Raw genomic sequence first — 26263 nt, 5'->3', positions numbered from 1 at the left:
GAAAGAAAGCAAACGATCGCCCTCTTTCGACAGTGCCCAAACTTCCAAGCGAGGCCAAAACAATTAGCGAGGTCATGACCTTTGACGAAGTAACAACACTTACAACAGGTGTGTGTCGAAAAGCTGAAGAAGTGCCTGAAATGAAGGATTTAAAAAGAGTATAATTTTAGCGCAGAAGATAATAATTTGACGTGAATAGAAGTATTGCCTCGCACTTTAAGAATGGGTGACCAATTCATCAATGAAGGCATACGATGGGCATTGCTGGTAAGTCATTTTCAAGTCTAAAACTTACTAGTCTAAAAAACTTAGAAGCTTTTCATGATGGAAAACTTGGAAGCACAATGTCAGTGAATGAATACACCCATCGAATGTGTGTCATCAGCCCTCAGATCGTAGGCACACATTATTTTGCTGTATTTCAGCTAGAGCGCCATAGTAGAAAATTTGGGTTTTTTTTTCTGAGAACAATACAAATTTTATACGACATTCATAACCTCATGAATAAACGTGATGCATGCGATCCAATTACATTTAGTTATTTGTGAAAACGCGAACCCCGGGGGGGCCTCTCCTACCCTGTGTAAAGATAGTCACTTGTGCTGAGCATGAAATTGGTCACTTATCGCTCACTGTTCAAAATGTGACATCTACATCCCCGAAACTGTCTACTTTTTAGCCGACCTCAATTCGAAACATTTTAGTGGTAGTTAAAAATGCGATCCCCAACCCTTTGGTTACCTTTGACTAATTTTTCGAAATCTCAGCGGAGTCTCCGTGTCTGAAATTCCCCGGTACAAACATCGAAAATGTCGCAATTCTCAGTTCTCGGTGATGGTACTATATCCGCATCGCTGTTTTCATACATGAATATGCATATCTCTGACCCCTGTAAGGTCAAAAACGTGGCGTTGATTTCAACCAATCCGATCCACCGTTTAATAAGCAGCTTGATACTGACGTCATATCTGAGGTGACCAGGAGGCAGGAGCTACCATTTTGGTAAACTGAACTCGACTCGCATGCGTTCTTTTGGTTCACATAAATCGAACAAAATTTTCAATAACGGGTAATAGTATGATTTCAATTTTTATTAATGAAGTTACTTGTAGTTTTGAGGAATGACAAAGTTGTTTTGGAAACTTAGATGTTTGTTTCAACTGATGATGTAGGATCGCAAGGTGAGTGAATTCGTGAAGAGATTTGCTTGTTTGAGTGATAGTAGGATACGGGATGTAGGCTAGTCCTCTGTGTTTGACCGCTCCGACGCCTCAATTCACAACGCCTCAATTGTATTAGCTTACCAGACAGTAATACTGCGTATTGCTGTATGGAACCAGATATAGGCCTCTCCCTAAGAAATGGTATACGGGGATGCTCAAAGGTTTTGAGGTGCATTTTCATCGTTTTGGTATACCAATGGGGTGGTTTTGAAGTTGTTTCGGGTATATTAATGACCCCTTATTTCTGTGATGGTATTGAGATGGGCTGTTGTAGGTTTTTGGTTATAGGCCTATTGATGATATAATGATGGGTCACCATTACAGTAAAAATGGTATAGAGATGGGTTGGTTTACTGATAGAAGTGAGGTATAGTGATCGGGTGTTTTTTTGCACTATGCAGGTATAGAGATGGTCAACAATCAGAAGTCTACTTTTAGCACCCCCGTACAAATATTTTCCAAGAGGCCCCCCCGGGACGCGAACGCAAATCGAGGTTATTAATAACTCACAATTGACCGCAAAATGCGTAATTGTTCCAAAGTCGCTTTAATTGACTTCTGCGTGCGCCGACAGCGTCCAACGAACTCTTGGCAGCGCTGGCTGCCGTATTTGGATTGCGCGCTACCATATTTGCACAGACTCTGATACGCACTTTTGTTATTGGTCGTTTTGTTTTAGCCTGATCGATTTTGGGGAAGGGAAGATGTAAAAATTGTTTATTTTTACAAACTTTTTGAGGAAAATTTTGTGTTATTTTGTAAAGTTAAAAGATCAAAGTGACGGTTATGAATGAGGTTAATAACTTTGCATCGGTTATATGTCGCCCTCCAAATAACCGATGCGCAGTTATTAACCTCTAATTAATTAATACATAATCCAGGGGGGGTCACTCCCGGCTCCCAATGTGGCCTGTACACCATCCGCGTTGCAACTTTTAAAAAGCACCCTAAACAAGGATTTAACCCAGGCTAAAGCGATACCCTAAACAGGTAACACGCGCCTGTTTTCACACCCTAAACAGGGATTTTATTCCTTGCATCAAATTTCTTAACTTAAATTTCATTTCCGCATATATGGCAATTGCAATTTTGCTACCCTTTTTTCCAATTGTTCATGTTTTTGACACCCTAAACACGATACGCGCGTATCGTGCCTACCCACGAAAAACTACCCTTTTTACACAAACCGTTCAAACCCAAGGGAACGTCCTGTCTAGTTCTTTGTTATTATATGTACCGTACCTCTAATCCAATTAAGCCGTCTTGGCAATGGATGACTGGATGTTTATGATGGGTTTTGATCGATTGGCTGTCACTCGATTAATATAGAACTATATAAAAAATAAATATAACTCTTATTTATCATCGTGTATTTATCGTCACTATATTTTTTTTTATTATCCATTATTATTATTTTTATTTATTAATATTAAAAATATTATTATTTAATATTAATTATTATTCTATTATTATTATTATTATTATTTATTGTTATTATTATTATCATTATTTTATTTTTAAATTTGTAAAAATACAATTAAAAGTAGGCCTACACTGAATTCATTTTACATTTTTTCTTTAAATCCTTTTCTTTTTATAGGACTTTTATTATTATTTATTTATGTTTATTTGTACAGCTATATATTATTTGTTTATATTATTATTATTATTTTTTTAATTTCTTCAGGTAACTTTCATTTATTTATCATTCATGAATTAATATAAATTTATTTAGGTAGGCCTACTGTAGGCTAGCATGATTTTAATTTTGTCATTTATTTAAATGACAACTTTATTTGTTACCGGTACTTTAATATTTTACATGATAAATCTCTAGTAGGCCTACTAAATAAATTCCTGTAATTTTTATTTATTTTGAAATCATAATATCATGATTCATTTTCATTTAGTTTTCATTTTAAATGTCTTTTTACTTATATGATGGTACTCAGGTACTTGTGGCTTTTGATACCACGGAATAATCAAAGTCAACTGGTGACTTCCCATAAAGAGATTAATAATATAATGGACGTTCCCTTGGGTTTGAACGGTTTGTCTTTTTACGTGTTTTTATTATCACTGATGGTGTACATGTACAGGCCGCAATGGGAGTGAACCCCCCGGGTACATAATTAGAGGTTAATAACTGCGATCGGTTATTTGGAGGCATTGTGAAAAATCTAAACATTTTGCCTTTGGAACCGAGGAATATCCCGAGGGGCGATATTCCGAGGTCCAAAGCAAAATGTTTAGATTTTTCACAATGCCCGACATATTAACGATGCAAAGTTATTAACCTCATTCATAACCGTCACTTTAATCTCTTCACCTTACAAAATAACACAAAATTTTGATCAAAAGTTTATCAAAATAGATGATTTTTACATCTTCCCTTGCCAAAAATCGATCAGGCTAAAACAGAACGAACAATAACAAAAGTGCGTATCACAATCTGTGCAAATACGGTAGCGCGCAATCCAAATACGGCAGCCAGCGCGCGCGCAGTTTGTTGGACACACAATACCGCGCACGCAGAAGTCAATTGTGTGCGACATTGGAACAATTACGCATTTTGCGGTCAATTGTGAGATATTAATGCCCTTGATTTGTGTTCGCGTTTTCGCAAATAATAAAATATGATTGGATCGCACGCATCGCGTTTATTAATGAGGTTATGAATCTGACTTAGTTCATGACTTCAGTGAGTCACGCGACCTCGATGGACATCATTTCTATTCACCATGTCCACTGAAGTGAGAGAGAATTGAATAAATGTGTGATCATCACAACAGAAATTTTTAATAACACTAGAAATTAACATCTCTCATGAATGCGGTACGGTACCGGTACCAATCTTTAGAAATAAGAAAACCCGCTTACCGGTATACTTTTTTAAATATGCAAATTTTCCTGCTCACTACGCTCGCAACATATAGACCATTTAAGGTTCACAAACTGGGATCCAAAAAAATTGACATGTGCAAAGGGGGGGTACAACAATTTTTGGCGGGTCAAGAGGGGGGACAAGCAATTTCTGGCGGGCCGAGAGGGAGGGGGGCAAGCAATTTTGGCAAGCCATTTGAAATTTTACCCCCCACATAATTATTGCACAGCCCTTAGACGGGATCAAGCTCGTGTCTGGTGTAAATGTACAATTGTACACGTTAGTGTTACGGTGACTGTACTTCGTATCTATTCTAGCATTCACAATTCGACGTATGTGCCTTGGGTCTGACATGCCTTTTATTACTGCATTAACTTAAAGTGTAGGCCTACTGAGAGTGAGTGGTATTATGCACTTTCAGTTTCCCAAATGTTTGAATGGGAATTTGTTTGCATAATTTTTTTTTCAAATTAGCTGTGAAAGGTCCTACATTGTACATGTAGCATTTCTCTCAGAATTTACGACATGACGACAATCATGGAGGACTGAGTTCCGCAGTCTAACTCAGAATAGGACTTGGTTCTCCAAAGTCGCCTTTAAAATTTTTTTTACTGACGGCTGTCCAATAATTATGAACCATGGTGGGAGGGTAAAATTGGATGGGGGGAGAAGTTTTGACGAGCCGAAGGGGGGTGATTTTTGGCAAGTCGAAGGGGCAATTTTGGCAAACATTCATGGGGTGTCTTTAAAATAAAATGCTCTAAAAAGGCTAAATGCAAATTTTACTGCTTGCTGCACTCGCAACATGTATTCGAGACCTTAAAATGTTTGCAAATTGGGATTCCAAAAATTGGGCATGTGCAAGGGGTTTCAAAGATTTTTGGCAGGCCGAGAGGGAGGGGGGAAAGCGATTTTTGGCGGGCCGAGAGGGGGGAGCGATTTTGGTGAGCTGTTTGGAATTTTTTACGTGTAGTGCTTGACTACACGTGCTATTGCTCGAGAAGTCTAGCCACAAATTTGCTCACCGATAGCTTCACACATTCGAGGCTAGGGACCATAGCATTCAGACCATCGGATTCGCTGAAGCATGACGCCGTGTAAAGCAATGGAAGTTCAGAAGTAAACGCAGCCGATCACGACAGGCGATCGCAGCAAAAAGGTTGCTAAAATTGCACTTCAAAAAAATACTAGACTCGCACAGATAGTGAACATTAGGCTCAACACCTTTATTGGGGCTCCAGGCTAATCCAAGATCAGAGTGGAATCAGGAGCGGAGAATGATGGTTTGGATGCGTTTGGAGTGAGAGAGGCTAATTGACCAGTCACCGACCAACAGTGCTGTACGGTGCAAAAACTGATTGAGGAGCCAATGGCGCCTAACTTTATAAATTTAGGCGCCCATCAATTTTGCTCACAAGTAAAAAAAAATGTTTTCCAGAATGCATATTCCACGGTAACTCGTGCTACACTTTATGGCGTCCTTTTACATACTTTGTGTTCCAGCTTTTTAAAATCATTTGATTGGAATCTGTATTTTTTGTATTTTAATACCCAACATTCAAGGCTAGATCCTCATAGTATTGCTATGTACAAATAACACCAATACAGTGCATCATGTATCAGCATACAATGTACCATACACATTACATCCCAGCATTAGGCCTACATATATACTTGCTCCATCCTGTTTGGATATTTCATACATTGTAGGGCTTAAATTTCAACAGTTAAATTGAAGAGTCAACAATTGATAGATTGATAGGTTATTTCACCCTAAATTAGTTCACAAAACTTGTAATGTTTGTGGTTCTTTACAATGATCGGCTCTGTAAGTTTCTTTAAATTTAAAAATTGCTTTCTGAGGTACCGGTATAGTATGTTTGGTCATCTTTTGGTTGAGATCATTTCCTGTGATTTCCTGCTTGGTGCATTACTGAATACAGTTTGCACGATTTCAATCACTTCACCTGGAAAATGAGACCCATCATACTCAACAACATGAACACATTTTGTATCAATCATACAAATCTCAGTATCAACTTGAAATGTGGCTGTGGATTTCCAGTATCTATATTTCTTGGGCTAGATTGGGGGGGGGGGAACTAAAAATTTGGTTGCATCATTTTGACCAGGTATTAGTAATGGGATATACTATTTTTTTTAAAGAGAGACTGTACAAGTTTAAGTCTTCAAGCTTCAAAAAAACTTTATTTTGGTAAAAATTTGGTATATTTACACTATTTTGGCGCATGATCAGGGTGGAACTGGCTCCTTGAACCTTTTCTCTATCTTTGCCTTCCATATTTTTACTTTTATTTTTCTGTCAGAAGGGCACTTTTATCTTTAATTTTGGGCCCCACACATGTGTGTTTGCCTGGTTGTTTCTTTGTTCGGCTGCTCGGGCGGAAGCAAATTGATTAATCCACTGTGCAGCTTCAACACAATAATCGATCAACTACATACTTGGTATACTATGCCAGATAGATAGATAGGTATGGTGATAGGATATGGTGGCTTGATGTGCTGTATAGTGTTGTGTTATGTTATTTGCATATTTATGAATATTAATGAGCTTATTTGCATATTTTTCGTTAATCCACTCTGCAGCTTAAATGCATTAATAACCAATCAACTTCAAACTTGATTTGGTGTTTGGATATTGTAACCTGATGTTTGTCATGTTATTTGCATATTTATGAATATTAATGAGCTTATTTGCATATTGCATATCATTTGTATTTACAAAACATTGTTATTTACACACTTTTGAGTGAATGCCACCTTAATTACGAACCACATAATTCTAGTTTGCCAGGGGGAAGTCTGCCCCACCTCCCCCCCCCCCCACTGGCTACACTACTACTAGAAAGTTGTTACCATGGTTACATAAATGCATGTTCATGCAGTTGGGAGATACCTCTATTGCTGCCAAGTGGTATTTTGCATTACCTTTGCTGGTACAGGGGGGAAGTGGGCTATGGTAACTTGTGCTACATGTACATCGGTAACTCGTGCTACTGGTAACTCGTGCTACAGTTTTTAAGGGGTCATTATTATGTGGTGGATAGTGTTTTGTATTTCAATTTCTTATTTTTATTCAAGGTACTACTAGTAGAAGGAAAATAATAAGTGGCATCAATTAAATTGCCAACATTTTGTAAATATATTAAAAAATGCATCTCTCGGTAACTCGTGCTACACCATATTTAGTGTCATTTCACATTTTAGGTGGGATAGACCCCCGGGGATAGACCCAGCTATGGCTGCCATTAAGGTGTAGGAATATGTGAAATTGGATAAGTCTAGATGTACATTTTGTATAATTATATCTTACCAAAAATGCTTGTTTTCATGCTTTGTGATATTAAATTAAATTTAAACAAAGTAATTCTAAATAAAATGCTTGGCCAATGGCCATGCTCCTATAAGTATTTTACAAAATATTACAACAACATGAAACTTCTATCCATGATAATCCATGGAATATAATGTTATCATAACATTCTACATTGTTGCCCAGTTTTGTTTTTAATTAGGAAGCAATCCGACTAAAATAGTTATGGTACCAAGAGTAATTAGTAAGAGTAACCGCGCAAAATAGGGGGGTATTTTTAACTTTGGGAACGATCACGCGTTACGCCATTGAATAGGCAGTGACAACACTGGGCTGTGGGTACCGTACTATATCTCATTAGGTGCCGTTGCTGCTCGCTGTGGATGGAGAGTATGTAGTGAGGGTGCCTTGAAGCCTGTTATCTGGATTTACTCTACTCGAGCTGTCATTTTGGTGCAAACCATCACTTGTGTTTTACTTGTTGAGTAGAAATGTTACGGCACATCTGATGCTGTTGACACCCAACAGGCAACTGAGCTCAAACGGTGTGGCGTTCATATAAATTATATACTACGTAGTACCAAGGCCAAAACTGAACAAGGGCAGGCAATGGCCTTGCTGGCCTCCCTGAAATTGGAGCCCTGATTTTATAGGTCAATGTATGGTACACTGAAAAATAGAGTATCAAGGCCTACATGTATGAGCTACGCTGACTGGTCACATTTCTTTTCTTTTTCAGGTTGGGTGGTTGGCTGCAAATCTGATCACATGGTTGGTTGTATACTTCAAGTATGCTAATGAAGAAGAATATAACTATACATTATATCTCATGGGAGTAAGTATTTACCAGCAATCAATCAATCGGTCAATCAATCAATCAATCAATCAATCAATCAATCAATCAATCAATCAATCAATCAATCAATCAAATACCTTGCTTCAGTCAATGATTAAAAATACAGTGATTTATAATACATGTAGTAGGCAAAAACCCACAAACCTCAGCATATTTTACAAGAATTCACTGACCAAATAGATAAACCATCAACATATGGGTGCATCATGATAAATGCTTTTAGCAGCAGCTTGTACTTTTAACTTCCTGGTTACATCCAATATCGGAAATGTAACTGCTGGTTTCATGTCAAAGTAGAATGCATACATTGTAGATCCTATGTAATTCCTGATGTTTCAGACTTATGATTAGGCCTAAAAAAGAAATTTTTATTGTCCTTTTCGATGGACACAACAATCTGAACAAATTGGGTCGCATTTTTCTTCTTTCCATATTTGAATTTTCATACATTTGGTATAAAATTTGCAAAATGTTTTGCCTCTTTGTAATCCTCACTACACAACTCTGATATTCAAAAAATAAGCCTGGCAAACAATTGTTTACCACTGTATTTTATGGTGAACTTGTGTTTTTTTAATATTGTATACATGGCAAAATATTTAAAAAACAAACAAACAAACAATTTTTAGGCCATCAAGTGTGTCTTGGCACAAAATTATTGCATTTCATGAAGTTCGGCAAAAGTTAATTTGATTGATAAAAAAATGCTTTTAATTGTTGTTGGCCCTTTCTGATACCGTACAGAATCATTTCAGATTTCTTTTGTATAAATATACAGTGGTGATTATATCTTATTGTTGAATTTTTTTTTAGTATGGTCTTCCAGTTGCCAGAGGAAGTGCCGCCTGTATTAATCTGAATTCTATGCTGATAGTATTTCCTGTGTGTAGGAATCTGATTTCATTCTTTAGAGGATCATGTGAAACTAACAGGGTAAGTCAAATCCAGGGGCAGTACCAGTGGCGTAACTAGGGTTGGTAGCGCCCGGGGCAAGAAACAAAATTTGCGCCCCTACACCCCCCCCCCACGAGAATATCTTAGACGTGTGCAATTCTTGAAACAATTGCGCGCAGAGCGCGCGAAATTTTGGACAAGTAAGGCCTACCACTAATTAATTTTGGTTACTAGAAGTTGAATATCGGTCTTAAAATGTTCTTTCAATTGATTTCGTGTTGAAATGCGCACAAAGCGCGAGAAAATTTTGACTTTCATCGCTTGGAGGGGCGCAGAATCGATGCCGAATTGGTCAATTTGGCACCCCTCTAAGGGTAGCGCCTGGGGCACTCTGCCCCCCGGTAGTTACGCCACTGGGCAGTACTCAGTGCAAATAAGCATATGGGGACATGCTGCAAACATGGGTTGCATTTTCGGCCTTTTAACCCAATTTTACCCCACCCAATTTTGCTTCACTATAGCCAAATTTTGAAATTTCCCTAAAATGTGGAGAAAAATTTATAAAAACCATGACAATTTGTGTTAAATTTGGCTGAAAATTTTGACTTTTGGTATATTGATGGGTCCAAATTCCTTGAAAATTGATGGGTCCACTTTCAAATTCTCAGGGGCACACCGCTACCCAATTTTAACTTAAGTACCCCTTCCCAAAGTAGTGGAAATATGGTATGGCATGTAAATTTAATACTGATGGCATGTAAATGGTCCTGTATATCGTCCTTGATTTGTATCAAATACATGCGTGCGTTTGTGTGTGTGTAGAGTAGGGGACGTAAAACTCCAAACCTGGAGTCCCGAGAAGTTCCAGGAATAACATGAAAGAAGTAACACAATTCAGATGATGGGATCATAATTGGTCTCAAGAAATTGGGACACATCCCAAAAAATCCTGTGCAGCAGAATTTTATGTGCACTCTGAAATGAAATGCTGACAAGTTATGAAGAATTTGCTTGCTCTACTGAATATTCCCATCCCATTCGGCCTTAATACTTGTTCATGTAAAATTTACAAAATATTCGTAAGTAGCTTTATTGTTTTATGGTATCCTCTCCATTCAATATTTCTCCCTATAGTGCTACAGACGGAGTGTACGGCGTCAACTAGACAAAAACATCACTTTCCACAAGTTACTGGCCTACACCATAGCACTCTTTATGATTCTACATATAATCAGTCATTGCTTCAACTTCCAACATCTTTACACTGCCTCAGCAGTCTCCAAGGATAAGGATCCACTGGGTTCAAAGCTGTCAAACTTGCAAAGAACAAAAAATGGCTGGCTTAATCCTGTTGACCAGTTTAGTGAGGTAAGTAGTTGCAGAGTTGTCTGGAACTTATAACCATATTTTTACGGATCTCAAAATTTATGTCAATGACATGCATTATTGTATCACATAGTATGTTCTGAACTCTTAAAACTTGTTATGTCAAGAAATGTTTTTTCAAATTGCTCTGCACTTACTGCTATTCTATATACTACTATACTACTTCTAATGATAATGATAATATAATAATAATAATAACATTTATAGAGTGCACAATTCCATTTTGAAGACCTTTCAAGGTGCAAGGATACATAAAAACAGTACCAAACAAGTTTAACATTGTATTGGGTCAGTCCATGTCAAAACAGACTGAGTGTACACCCACCCTCTTGGATTATGCTCTCCTTTGGCTCAGGGGTACCTTTCATGGACCCCTAGGTGAGGTCACAAGAAAAATATTCAAATTCAATTTCGTTTCCGAATGGCGGGCCATCTAAGTTTTGCGACCTTGACCAAAATTGGGAATTTAATGTGTCCAAATAACAAAGCGCTCTCTTTGAGAGGCATTTTCTTCTTAATTAAATCAGTCGTTACCCTCTTTTTGAATGTGGTCACTCACTGGCTGTGTCTGAAATGCCTAATGCCAAAAAAGATTGATTTCGGAATTTCGTTGGGATTTCAGAGGGGGTCAAAATCAGCACTTCATACTGTTCAATCAAATTATCTTTGATTTTGAAGGACCCATGATAATGCCACAGTGCACTTATAGGTCCTAATTATGTTCAGAATGGATTAACCATGTGCCAATGTCTATGAGCAATTCAAAATAAAGAGAAATTTCTAGACCCCCTACAGAATTTTAGGCCCCCTAAAGTGGTTCAGCCACAAATGGCGCTTAAAATCGGCAAATTTTGACACCTAATAACTTTAGGTGTACACCAGATATGAATTTCTAGTCTTTTGCATCTGAAAGAATGTAGTCTTATGTTACTAGGAACATAAGATTTGTTTTGTATTTTTGTGTTTTGATACTTTCAAAAGGTCGTTGACCTATGAACATTTTTCATCATAGCGCCCTCCTGAAAGGTCTGACACATAACAAACTATACATTTTGGAATCCTCATGACCATACGAGTAATTTGATATATTACTTGACATAATTGGGAGCATTCTGAAAATTTGACCCCCATAACCTGTACTTTGCATGTGCATCGTTGCCAGGAAGTGCATTTTTGACCCCGTTAAAAATCCATACAGAGGATTAGAAAGTAGTTTTTTCTTATTACTTGACTCAAGAGCAACTTGAAATATCAGGATAAATAATACAAATGGCTATAAAGTGATCAAAAATATAAAAAAATATCATACTAAAATTTGCATTTTGTACCGTATCCTGTATGCATGGTATGTTAGGCAAAAATGACTATTTTGGAAAGCGTCAACTTTTAATACTAAAACACAAAAATACAAAACAAATCTTATGTTCCTAGTAACATTAAACTACATTCTTTCAGATGCAAAAGACTAGAAATTCATATCTGGTGTACACCTAAAGTTATTAGGGGTCAAAATTTGCCGACTTTAAGTGCCATTTGTGGCTTAACCACTTTAGGGGTGGCCTAAAATTCTGTAGGGTCTAGAATTTCTCTTTATTTTGAATTGCTCATAGACATTGGCATATGGTTAATCCATTCTGAACATAATTAGGACCTATAAGTGCACTGTGACATTATCATGGGTCCTTCAAAATCAAGATAATTTGATTGAACAGTACAAAGTGCTGATTTTGACCCCTCTGAAATCCCAACGAAATTCAAATCTATCTTTTTTTGGCATTAGGTATTTCAGACACAGCCAGTGAGTGTCCACATTCAAAAAGAGGATCACAACTGATTAAATTAAGAAGAAAGTGCCCCTCAAAGAGAGCACTTTGTCATTTGGACCCCTTAAATTCACAATTTTGGTCGAGGTCGCCAAACTTTGATTGCCCGCCATTCGCAAACTAAATGGAATTTGAATTTTTTCTTGTGACCTCACCTAGGGATCCATGAAAGGTACCCCTGAGCCAAAGGAGAGCAAAATCCAAGAGGGTGGGTGTACACTCAATCTGTTTCGACATGGACTGACCCTATTGCTCTATTTCTTTACAGGCACCATATGGTTTGGGTGTTGTGATACAAGTGTTTGCTACAACTGCAGGAGTGACTGGTGTCATTCTCACTATGGCATTTATACTTATGTTTTCTTCTTCAACTAAAATTATGAGGTAAATATAACCATAATCACTCATTGAACTGTGAGGAATTTGGTTCATTAACATGTTTCAGTTTCAGTTTATTTCACCAAGGTCAAAGTACACTACTCAAAGGATTAGACTTATTTATTGACATTTTTCAATAAATAGCATAAATCATATGAACATCAATTCATTCTGTAAGTCCCATGATACTGAAAATCACTTTGGTCAGCATCATGAGAACAAATAAAGAAATAATGTAAATCACCTATGAAGACTTTAATTGCATCTTTCTGCTACATAATGTGTACTTTGCAAACAATCCACCTCACAGACCACCTGGCTATTGTATTTCTAAATGATAATCTCACTAAAGAAACTAATCACATTAGAACATTTACACACGCAACAATTTACCAACCGCCGAAATGCTGTGACCGCTAAAGATTGTGACTGTGAAGCACGGGTGACCGCTAGTATGCATAAAAATGCAAAACTGAAAAAGGTCATGTGCATGTAATAATTATACCTGAGACTATTATACTAGTATAATAGTCTCAGATTATACATCATTTTTAGAAGTGCATTGAAATTTTGGTTGCTAGTGGTCACTGAAGTGTGCAATTTCAACACAATGTCCTAACTGTAGCTGAACCATTGAGCTGTGGTGTTTGTGTTGTGCACATTTGAGTACCATAACTGTGTATACTGTAAAACATGGCATTTTCAAAAGGCATTTGAATGTAAATGTTAATCCTAAATTAAATATGCCTCATTGATACCTCAACCTCTGTTATTTACCTCTCTATTAATTACTGATATCATTTACACTTTGTAGGGTAGGAGCTAAAGCATGTCCTTTCGAGCATTTCATTTTACAAACACCAGAAGTTACATGTATTCTTAATTTTGCTCAATATTGTACAAGTCTGTGTTATTGTTTTTTCTTATTGCCTACTGTAAAACTCTCAATAACAATGTATATTTCTATAAATATCTTTGTCATTTTCTCTTTTCATATCACCTTTTTTTTTATTTGACAGACACCACTATTTTGAGACATTTTGGGTGACCCATCATCTTTTCATTGTGTATTTTGCCATGCTGCTTGCACACGGCACTCAGTAAGTTCATTATTACTTTTGGTACAGGTATTAAAATAACATATAATATTATAAAGTTGCATTTTTTCATTTAAATACTACCTTTTGTTGAATATTTGACACTGCACATAGTTGGTTTTATTATGAGTTGCTTTCATGCATGCAACAATGTCAAGGTTGTGAGAATAAAAGACTTGTTATTTTTCAATTGTAGCACATACACATGATGCATCAGAGCTCAGGCAGAAGTTTCTGAGATATAAACATTTATAAATGTGTCTTAAATAATAGTTCATTGTGACTTCAAAATTGAATTGACATTCAACTCATTTTCTTGATTGTATCATATTTTATGGGTAGTTAAAAATCATGATACCATAAAAAAAACCATGCAGTTATTCTCACACATGAATAACAAACCAAGTCAAACACTGTGGTATAAGCCAGTACACAATTGCTCAAGTTCATATTGAAATAATGTTGTTGAAATGAAAACACCAGCTGTTGCACGGCATATTGTGTGTTGTAATCCTGTAATATAATGTTTTAACTTCAGTGCTGTAATAAAGTCAATTTATTTGTATGATGGACTTATTATGCCCAGAGGCAATTTTTTCTGAAATTTGTGGTTTGGTACATTTTTAATCATGGTGCATGGCTGGCTGTTGGCCCTTAATAGTAAATTTTAATGTCTTGGGTCACTGCACTGACCAACATAACAGACAATGGGTTTGGTAAACTTAATGAAATGTTATAATGTATGCTACTAACATCAGGAAACATGGATCCGATTAGATTGATTCATGCCTAAATAAGTAATAATAGTAATTTAAATTGCAAAATATTAAATTAAATTAAATTAAAATATCTTGAAATGCAACTTTTTGTTATTAAGATGATACATCGTAAAAAGAGCTTGAGAATTCTTTAGCATTTCTGAGATAAAAGTCAATTCCCCAAAATGAGGCTCTAAGATATGACTTTACTTAGATTATTAAAAAAATTTATATTCCAAAATGATATTTGCTTCATTTGATATCATCCTGTTTTGCCAAATGAAAGATAGCTACATTTTAATGCAATTTGACTCTTTTGGCCATTATTTCCAAAATTTGGCCACATTTTAAAAATTTGGTCTTTATTGCCAGTATTCCAGAAAAATACAGAACTTATTTTTTTGGATTAAAAATTATCATCCTGTTGTGCCAAATAAAACATAGCTACATTTTAATGCAATTTGACTTTTTTGACCCTTATTTCCTAAATTTGGCCACATTTTAAAAATTTGGCTTTTATTGGCAGTTAGAACTAACTAAAGCATTAGGATTTAGCTATAGATGTTTCATTTGGCTAAACAGGATAATATTTTTTAGTCCCAAAAATTAGTTTTGTATTTTTCTGGAATGGAGAGTAATAAATGTCCAGTTTCCTAATTTCTAATGTACATGATTTGCTTTGACTGTATCTGTTGTAGGGGCATAGTAAGAAACCAGATCAACATTGATCAGCATGATCCATATGTGTGTGGGCAAGAAGAAAACCTGGATAGCTGGGGAAACACGGACTCTGACTGTCCTTTTCCACTCTTTGGGCCAGGGGAAGCTTCTGTAAGTGTGTCAATTTGTTAGCATATCTGTGTTTGACAAAGTTAACAAGATCTATGAAGGCATACTAATAACAAAAACTTATTGCTAATAAGAATTAGAAAGAAAATAACGAGAAGTAAAACATAGAAAGAAAAGTTTCAAAGTTAAATGTTCTTTAAATATATGAGATGTACAAAGTGAAGACACAGAGCATAAAGTTATAATAGTGAAATAGGATGTAGATTCAGTTGACAACATTTTCTTTTTGGTTAATGGTTTATAAGTATATAATCCTGGTTACTGCAAAGCAACTAGAATACTTCTGTATGTGGGTTGCTCTACTTTGTCTTAGTTTATATCAATGTGAGTGATATTTAGCTGAAGCTAAGAATGTTTTCATTTCTTACTGTGAGATTGAGAAAAAGCTAAATAGAGATAAGGTGGGTTACAAAACACAATGCAGGTATGACTTTTGAGAAGAAGCAAGGTTGGGGATTGTTTAGATCACTACCATATGAAAAATATTGGTGATCTTAACCAATTTGCATCAAAAAAATAAAATATGGTGTACATTTTTTTTCAGAGTTGGAAGTGGTGCGTTTTCCCCTTGGTGATCTACTTCTTAGAACGATGTATCAGATTCTACAGGACTAGCCATACTGTTACCATTACAAAGGTATGTGATCTGCTAAATTAGGCCAAAAAAAAAGAAATCCGACCGTCCGACCCAAATTTCCCATTTTCCCACTTGAGGGCAACACAACAATATTTTTTTTGGCCTTATCCTGAAACGCACATTGTTGGACAAAAAGATGAATATTTTCAAGGGATTTCAGTATTCAACCAAACCAGCACCCTCTCCTGTATTGGTAGCTACTGTGCGGTGGACTTTTCTAACACACTTGTTTAAGCCTCTCCTTCACTGCCGTATTGCTATAAAGTTGGGTTAACAATGGCAGTGGTATTTTGTTCTAAACTTCCTCTTTCTTTTATCTAGAATTACCGATTTGTTTCTAACCACTTCCTTGATTTGGCTATTCCAGTTGAAATCCATACACTTCCTATGGAAGACACAACTTTAATCTCCCATTTATATTTTAAATGGAATAGCCTATTCAGGTAATCCCATTTGAAATTCACACTCCCTATGTGGGAGATTAAGGTCATGTCTTCCATAGGGGGTGTGTGGATATTAAATGGACTAGTCCATTAGCTGCACAGATCTAGGGTTTATAAGTATAATATAAATCACTAAATTTGTTGGTGGTAATTGAAATTGATTAATTTACAACTTTAAACATTAAATACTAAACACTCCTTGGCACTACATGCTTACACACCCAGAATGCTATTCAGGTGGAGTATGGTAGTATAATGTGATAGCCATCTCACAGTATTTGCACAAGTTGATTTAATAATGTTTCCTGATAGATGTTGCTCCACATGTTTTCTAGTATTGCTTATCATTTTAATATTGTCTTAAACAGCCTGATGAGGGTGGTTTTGATTTGGTTGTGGTGCCTATGTGTTCCTTGCTCTGCTGAAGGAGGGAAACTCCGGCTGTAATGTTTCGTAGTATTCAGTAGGGTTAGGGTTAAATTATTCCAAAGTAATTTACAGGAGGACAGTGTCAAATTTCGAGAAGAACAATGGCCAATTTGACAATCATTGACAGATCTACATGTACTTGTTTTGTATACTGCAGAACATGTAAACATAGAAAGGCAAGGAATTATATAATGAGAAAAATAAATATCTTGTAAACTAATTGTCATCTTTTTCTGTGTAGGTGGTATCTCATCCTTCCAATGTAGTAGAATTACAGATGAAACGAGATGGTTTCCATATGCAACCAGGACAATATGTCTTCCTGTTATGCCCAAAGATATCAAGATTAGAATGGCATCCATTTACTCTAACATCAGTAAGTATTTATATGTACAAAAAGATTAAAAATGCTATGTAGAGTATAACCTTATTTTGGGTAAAGGACATGCCACAGTAAGATTGAATGATATATGACTTTATGGAGTATGTACCCACAAGACTGTATAGCAGTACAGTAAGGGCTCATATTGAAATTCCCTTACACAGGAAGGTGTGCGCCATCCTGCAGCTTTCCTGTGCTAGCCTTCTTTTGTTAAAATCCTGTGTGATTATAACACTGCAATTAGCCACTTAAATTAGGAGCTTTCCTGGGTTGTGCGACGAGCCGATTAGTTCAATTAGTTCAACAATCAATAAAATTCCCAGTCTTTGATAAACTTTTATTATAATCCTTGTCACCAGACCACTTCAAAAGGCAGGGTGTATCACTGATGCATATAATCCATCCGTTTTATGACCGAGCTTTCCTGAGGCGCTCGCTTAGCGAGGGGAATCCTGCCTTCTTTCTGTGTGAAAGCGTGGTAGGGTATTTCAATATGAGCCCTAAGAATGTTGTACAGTAAGAATTTCCTTTCAACACAGCAAAACATGATCGTGTCTCAAAGGACAACATGTGAGCGGGCGAAATACTGATTCACTTCTGCATCACGAAGTGTATGTTCTCGTTTGTCATGATTTGTTCATTCAAATGAAATTTTTACTGTTATATCGTTTTTGTGGCAATTATATGTGTGTGGGGGTGTGTGTATTTCTATTTCCCTATGGACATGGGGTTGTGTATGTTTTACACATTCTCAGTGCTGTACGGTGCAAACATTGGCGACTAGATTTTTTCTGATGCGACTAAATCTTCAATCCCTAGAGCCAATGGCGATCAACTGCTGAAGCTTTTAATCGCCAGCAAAAGTAAAACATGTATGTAACATAGCATTCAATAGTACAAATGAATGGCTATGATTTTGCATTTATCATGTCTCGATGGGGACTTCTTAGAAAACATATAGGCCCACACTGTACATGCTGTGTATGGAGTATGTAGCATTCAATGGGAATGTATGTAGATTGAGTGCAGCAGCTATGAACATTCAACGCACATGGCTGAGACAGGGAAGCCCCAGTCATATAGTTTGTGTAATTGAATGTGCATGCATGCATTCAATTTATAAAGTTAGGAGCCATTGGCTCCTCAATCAGTTTTTGCACCGTACAGCACTGCACATTCTAATAATAAATATTTCGTTTGACACTTACAGGCACCAGATGAAGATCATTTTAGTGTACATATCAGAACAGTTGGGGATTGGACAAATGCATTAGTAAAAGCTGTAGGAGCTGACAAAGATGAAACTATGTCACCTGCAAAGCTACCAAGGTAATCAATCAGTTCAATCAATCAATCAGTTCAATCAATCAATCAATCAATCAATCATCGATCACAATCAAGTAAAAGCTGTAGGAGCTGACAAAGATGAAACTATGTCACCTGCAAAGCTACCAAGGTAATCAATCAGTTCAATCAATCAATCAGTTCAATCAATCAATCAATCAATCAATCATCGATCACAATCAAGTAAAGGCTGTAGGAGCTGACAAAGATGAAACTATGCCACCTGCAAAGCTACCAAGGTAATCAATCAGTTCAATCAATCAATCAGTTCAATCAAGGCAAAGTGTTCAGATTTTTCACAATACCCTTCAAACAACTGATATGCAGTAATTAACCAATAAATTAATCAAGTTAGTTAGCAAGCTAGTAGTTAAACTATTTTTATTAGATAATCCAGGTGTATGTTTAAGAAGATAAGACACCACTGTCAATTAAAGGTGGATCGCTAAACCATGTCTAAATCTGATAAATCAGTGCTGATTGTTAACCAGATTCTTACTATATCACATTATATTGCAGAATATCGGTGGATGGCCCATTTGGGACAGCAAGTATTGATATATTTAAATATGAAGTTGGAGTATGTATAGGTGCTGGAATAGGAGTTACTCCCTTTGCATCAATATTGAAATCAATATGGTAAGTGGTCATGACATATTATGCAACATAGTGGTGTTGTGATTCAAATGTTAGTTGCAGCCTTAAGATCTCACAATACTATATTAAATGCCTGTCCCGTAGAGATGTGTACTAAATTTGGCTTAAAAAATGCAATGTCACAGGAGTGACTTCTAAGGCACAGCTATGATGGTCGAAGTCATCCCTTGCCAGATCTCTTTGACTAGGAAACACAGTAACTTGACCATCAATATATTTAATGACTGACTCTCAGTGTCCTTGATATTACATACTATCCATGCAAAGTCATGCTAGAGTTTCTTGAGAAAAAAAAGCAGAAGAAAAAAATGCATAAAATCATGAAAAAAAATACTTGATCTCTCACATATGTGGTAGACTTGCAAGATTGAACAGTACTAATCATGACCAATCAAAATTTTAGCCAAAAACTCGTGCAAATTTCTGCTCATTTTAATATTAAAAGTGTATAACGTTTTCCCCATGAATTGAAACAGGCGGTAATATTAAGAGCACTCAACCATGTTTTTATTTGGTGGGGTGAGATCTTCACGCTTGCACTGCCAGCATTGATGTGTTGCATTTTGTAACTTCTAATAATTTCTACTCTAACTGTGGAAACTCAAAAAAGATGTGTTAATATCTTTGTGAGCAGTAAATATTTTGCATTACTATTACTTACAGGTATAAGGTACAGCGACAAGACCAAGATTTAAAGCTACAGAAGGTGTACTTCTTCTGGGTTTGTTCAGACTTTGGTGCCTTTGAATGGTTTCAAGAGATGTTAGCTCAAGTAGAGAATGATCTGACAGCCATAGGGAAAGCAGATTTTCTTGAATATCATATATATTTGTCTCGAGGATGGGATCCGGATCAGGTAAGTAAACATTAAAATAATAGAACGGCTTGATATGTATCACACTTCTTTACTCAGCTGCTAACAAAGAAATTTGGAAAAGTGGGACTCCATATAGCCCCATAGCTATTAATTATGCCCAAACTCATAACCACTTGATCAATGCAGCTAATTATGTATGTGTGAGCAAAAGTTGGAAATTTCATGCTAAGATGTATACAGCTTGTGCTTAATGAAGAATTGTTGCACTGCTATGACCCTAACATATGGGTGTATGAAAATATATGGATTGCAAAGTAAATTGTCAAGCACAAATATCCGTTGTACAGACAAGATGATTTAGAACTGTTGGAAATCATTGTGAATGTGGCCTAGGTGGGATTATATAGTGGAGGAACTATAATTGATTAAGAGTTGCTTGATATTTGTACAACTTGCAGAGCAGCTGCCTTTTTTGTGTGATTCAGATTCCTTTTATTCTTCTGCTCACAACTACCATGTTTGGTACATTTTTTCAATACAGGCCAAAAATATTTATCTAGCAGAAGAGCAAGAGATAGATGCAGTAACAGGATTGAGACAGAAAACTAACTATGGCCGCCCAATATGGCATTCCAACTTCAAGCAGATAGCAGACGACAATAAAGGGTAAGAAAATGAGTTATACACATGAATTGTGGTTGACAACTGTAACTAGAATTTTTATACCTTCCTCGAGTCAGTAATTTAGATATTGTTTTTTATTGTATCTCTAAATGTAATGATGAGAAGTATACAAATTATACATTTTCAAAATGGAAATGATACAAGGAATCCAACTAGCATAGTAGATTCCTGCAAAAATGAACACTTTCTAAGAAAATCTCAAAATTTGATTTCACTTAACCGACTCGAAGGTATACGGGCTATAGATGTGGCATCTACAGTACACATCATCTAAGTAGCCTATCTTGTTTAGCAGTTATGCACATGTCCATTTAGGATTTGATTTACTTTTATTGCTCTACTACACCAGATAAATTGAACGCTGTGCCCACTTATAAAATCGCAGGACAAGGAGAGCATGATTTAGTAAGAAGAAGAAGCAATTGTGTTTTGTTGCTCTGTGTAATAGGTTGTGTCATCATGCAGACCAATAAGATGGTTGTAGTTGGCTTAACATATTGGTTGGGCCTAACATACTGGTTGATGTTTCATTTGGTCATCTAAATTCAATTTTGAGAGTAACCTCAAGTCACTTCTTCATAATTGTAAACCATGTTTTAACACCATAAGGAAGGGAGAGTTTGCCCTTTTATCCTCATATAGAAAATGGGTTACCTTTCATTGTAATTACAATAACCAGTCTTAACCATGCACAGAAAATAGAGATTTTGATAGAGGATGTGATATTCATCAATTTCATATCACAAACTTGCCATTTGAAATGTCTTTAATGTTGGTTTTCCCCCAGTCAACATATAGGTGTGTTTTTCTGTGGCCCCAAACCACTCTCCAAGGTCCTTCACAAATGCTGCAATAATTACACTAGCCGAGAAGCAGGTGGAACAATCTTCTTTTACAACAAGGAAAACTTCTGAGGTGCTGTGAAGAATGGAGATGAGGGGTTGTATCAACTAAGTCATTGTCATCAGTGGAGGAATCGGTATGACTGCCTACTTGTTGCTGGAACCACAGGTTTGGTAGTTTGAGTATGAATTCACATTATATTGAATGGGTTAAACCCAAAGTTTTATACCAAATTGATGCCAATCAACAGGGATAATGATAACTTCATATTCTATCTGTGATTTTTATGAAAGATTTACTCAGGAATAATGATAAAGTACTATTAATCACCAAAATGTAAAACTTTGAAAATGAAGTTAAATATTCACAAGGGATTTAGAGATTTTCATGATTATGCATGATTGTGGTGTGGATTTAATTGGTACAAGAATAGTGAGTAAGATTATCAATGTTGATCTGAAATATGCAGCAACTCAAAAATGGAATTATGAATTTGCTAATTTTGAAGATAAATATGAAATTGCAATTCAAAATAGTTTTACCAGTAAATGAACTACAATATGAAAGTCTGAAGTTGTAGTTCATCAAAAAAAATGACAACGGTAACAAAGGAATGTGTTACATAATGTTCATTGAAAACAAAAATATGAATGGCTTTCAAATTACTTCTCACATGACTGATAGGTCAAGGATGCTTCATTAACATACATGGACACATTTGCAGCATGTGATAACATTGTGTCATATTCCTTTCATTTGAAAAAAAAAAGCACTATCACTGTGAAATTTGTTTTTAGGAGAAGAAAATTGACCAAATCTTTCTCAGTACTGAGTGACAGTACTCTCTAATTTAGATTTATACCTTGGGCTTTATAATGTGAATAGTGTGTGTTTTATACATTTATTTTTAATATGTATGTTATATGTAAACCTCACCAAATGTGCCACAATTGACAATATAATACATGTTTATATATCAGTAATTATTAATGTAAATTAGAAATGTGCTTGTGTATGTATATTTAGGGGTGTTTGTGCATGTCAATGTATGTCTCATTCTGTGTTTGTGTTGATATATGTATGTTTGTTCTTGCCAAGCTAGTAAACCACCCAACTCCAGATGTGTGAGTTGTGTGTTCGTTTACATACATGTGTGCTTAGGGGGCATTAACTTTCTTTGGAAGTGGGGTTCCTATATTTTCCACAAACAATATGGGGGAGGCTATCAAATTATCAAAGGGCATACAACCAATATCATCATAGATATAATTGTCCAAAGTTGCAGTTTCAATCAAAATATTTGTGCGCTATGCACACATTTCTTGCAATAAATTATGGGTAGGTCATATATTACACATTCCACATTATCATTTGTTTTGAGTTGTATATGCAGAAGGGGAGTAAGGTGTCATAAATTATTTCAAACTGAGATAAGGGGTCATAAAAATTGATCCTGGTCAAATTAGGGACCCCCTTGCAAAGAAAATGATGCTCCCATGTTGTGTGCATATTATGGTACAGGCATAATGATCAGTATTTTTAGCAGTGTTAAATCAAAATAACAACACTGGGTACATAACACTGCATGAGCTTATTCTTTATGGTAATTTTGTTCAGCACCTTAATGTTAAGGAAGATGGAAGAGCTTGTGCAGTATATTTTGCATTTCCTTATGTTTTTGTTTGGAATACAAAAACAAATCTCCAATCCTAATACTAGTAATAGTAATACTAATAGTTTATGCTAAATTTCCATGATATGTACTTTTGATTATTGTATTGTATTTTTTAAAAATCCTGATCATAACTATGACTATTTTATATGTATGTGGATGATTGGAACAGGTAATTATTTATGTACTGATTTGCTTTAAAGATGCTTCAACTTGTCAAAATTCTTCTTGATACTTCATATAAAAAAATCACTTAAGGTAGGTCAAAATTGATGCTTTTTCTCCCATTGTAGTTGGGCTTTTGTTGGAATGGTTTTTTTTTCCAATATTGCCAAGTAAATCCTTGACATAGAAAGATTTTGACATTTTTTGGGAGTTGCCAATTGGGCTGAACAGTGTCCAAGGTCCAAGTTAAAAGTATAGAGGATCTTAAAAGCACATACTATCCATTAAAGCTTTAAAACTTTTAACCCCCTGGATTAAGACACCACCGTGTGAGCAGGCGATAATGTATCATGAATTCTGTGCGCAAATCAAACATAAACATGTGCAGCAGCAGACTATTATAAACATAACAAGATTCCCAGTTGGTATTTAGCCATTAGCAGTACACCAGCCATTTGCCGACCTCTGCTGAATACAGTGTTAATGATGACTGTACATACAAATAGTCTCCAACACATATCTGTATAAAAGTCCGTCTTTCCACCATTTTCGTACATCCCAGGAACATCCACACATCTCCAAGCTCTCAGGTGATGATATGTCCCTATTTGGGCCTGCCATGTTGACGTATCGCATCCCGGGAATCATTGTCAGTAGCCAGACGCTCCCAGAATGAATGTCGATTGACAGACATGTAACGACAAAGCTTTGTTAATATGTCATTCTTCTTGCTCTCTGGTACACCACACTGTTTGGCAAGATGTGGGAAAGGGACATTTTTGCTCCCTCGCATGATCTTCTCAGCTATCTTCTTTTTCAAGAAAGCTCCAGACTGATAATTTTTGTCTTTGTCATCTATTTCAAACTTCCAATGAAGGTCTATCCTTTTAGGAACTTTACTTGCTGCACAGCACACAACAACGGTTTGTTGGTGACATTACCACTGCTAACTCCGTTTTCATACATGACGAAGTCACCTACTTCCGTGGGCGCAGCCATTACTTTGGCATTGATGATGGCCTGGAAATCTTCTGCATCAAATGTTTGCTTCTCGACCCGCATTCCTTTCTCCACATGAGTATGAAACGAATCTGCCGACATAAATGTATGACCCTTCTCCAAGTATCAAAATACCACCTCATCTGGACCTCCATCCTTATTGACATCTGCTACCATGGCAGTATATGTGACCCCTCGGCACAACTTAGCCCTGAAGTCGCCAATCATCATTTTTGAGATATTCAACCAAAATGGTCTGCTTGAAATTAGCTTTAAAATGATGTCAGTTCTTATCCTGTGCCCCATAATTGGTGTTCATGTATGTGGGTGAGAATTAAAGATATTCACAAGTGCTTGAACATTTTGGGAGAGGAAGGGAATTCTCACTCAAGGCAAGCCCAAAGCATGAGCTTTCACAGATCGTATCATACTCCAGGCTGGCAGTGAAATGCCTTAACTGATCGCCACCTCACACACCTTTGAACTTGCCCCCTTTTTTTTTTGCATTTCAAACATGTCTTTGGTGGATCATTTATTTAACAAAATAGAAAGCAATAACAAAATAAAGCAAATCGGCAAGTGAACACCTTTACTTCTACCTAACATATCTCTTCCCTGGAAGAGTTTCCTCAACCATTCCTTTCCTCCTTCTCTCTGAAACCGTCAAGAATATTCTTTGCACAGCTAGGTGTCCCCCAGGTACTGCAGTTTATGCGCGATGGATCCCGGCTCCGATATAATATTATTATATCGAAGTCTTTCCGTGCCAGTTTCCTAGCCTATGTAAAGTAGGTGTAAAAACATGTGCATGAAAGAGTCATTTTACCAGGGGATAAATGTAATTTGGAAATGTTGTTTTTCCACTCATTTTATCATGGAAAGAAAACATGACATACGCTCATCATGTGTCAAAAATGCCATGGATCAGTGCATGTTATATAGAACCTTTGTTTGTTTACAAAACACCTACTTCCATGGGTGCAGCAATTCCTTTGGCATTGATGACGGCCTGGAAATCTTCTGCATTAAAGGTATGTTCCTTCTCCAAGTATAGAAATACCACCTCATGTGGACCTCAATCCTTTTTGACATCTGCTACCATGGTAGTATATAGAGTCCTGTTATTATTCTGTGCTCTATAATTGGTGTTCATGTATGTGGGTGAGAATTAACAATATTCTACAACTATATTCAGCAACGCATAACTTAACACAAGTGCTTGAACATTTTGGGAGAGGAAGGAATTCTCACTCAAGACAAGCCCAAAGCATGAGCTCTCACAGATCGTATCATACTCCAGGCTGGCAGTGAAATGCCTTAACCGATCGCCACCTCACACACCTTTGAACGTGCCCCCCTTTTTTTGCATTTCCAACATGTTTTTGGTGGATCATTTATTTAACAATTAGAAAACAATAACAAAATAAAGCAAACCGGCAAGTGAACACCTTTACACCTACCTAACATATCTCCTCCCTTGAAGTTTGCCTCCGCTGTCCCCTATTTTGTTTAACCTTGTTGGCTCCTGAGTCTTTATCTTGGAAAACATCCATGCTCTTCTGGGGGAGTAATCTTCTTTCCAACATTGTTCATGAATGTCCTTTCTTCTGCCTTTTGGGTATTTTTTCAATACATTTCTTTCTTTAAATCTGTCGGGCCTAAACGACACATACTGGCCAAATGCATCGGGGTAGGTGTCTCTAATCTTT

General features: G+C 36.4%; 1 protein-coding gene across 1 annotated transcript; it reads left to right on the top strand.

Moving 5' to 3' along the window:
* Positions 1-118: 118 nt before the first annotated feature.
* LOC140143735 (NADPH oxidase 3-like) lies at positions 119-24735 on the top strand. The gene is made up of 14 exons (XM_072165545.1): positions 119-267; positions 8181-8276; positions 9111-9230; positions 10326-10559; positions 12669-12784; positions 13798-13878; positions 15332-15464; positions 16027-16119; positions 17233-17367; positions 18584-18702; positions 19237-19356; positions 20038-20230; positions 20733-20857; positions 21663-24735. Exons 1-14 carry the CDS (start codon positions 223-225, stop codon positions 21787-21789), a joined length of 1737 nt encoding a protein of 578 aa, XP_072021646.1. The 5' UTR covers positions 119-222; the 3' UTR covers positions 21790-24735.
* The last annotated feature ends 1528 nt before the right edge of the window (positions 24736-26263 follow it).

This window comes from Amphiura filiformis, unplaced genomic scaffold (assembly GCF_039555335.1).
Source record: "Amphiura filiformis unplaced genomic scaffold, Afil_fr2py scaffold_26, whole genome shotgun sequence".
Classification (NCBI taxonomy): Eukaryota; Metazoa; Echinodermata; class Ophiuroidea; order Amphilepidida; family Amphiuridae; genus Amphiura; species Amphiura filiformis.
The sequence above is the reverse complement of the archived record's forward strand: the minus strand, read 5'-3'. Positions and strand labels throughout refer to the sequence as shown.

What these genes read in the sequence shown, in the direction of transcription:
- LOC140143735 (XM_072165545.1), top strand. Translation starts at nt 223, where the DNA reads ATGGGTGACCAATTCATCAATGAAGGCATACGATGGGCATTGCTG. An exon ending in TCTTCAACTAAAATTATGAG is followed by an intron (nt 12,785 to 13,797) that starts GTAAATATAACC and finishes TTTATTTGACAG; the next exon opens with ACACCACTATTTTGAGACAT. An exon ending in CTGCTTGCACACGGCACTCA is followed by an intron (nt 13,879 to 15,331) that starts GTAAGTTCATTA and finishes TATCTGTTGTAG; the next exon opens with GGGCATAGTAAGAAACCAGA.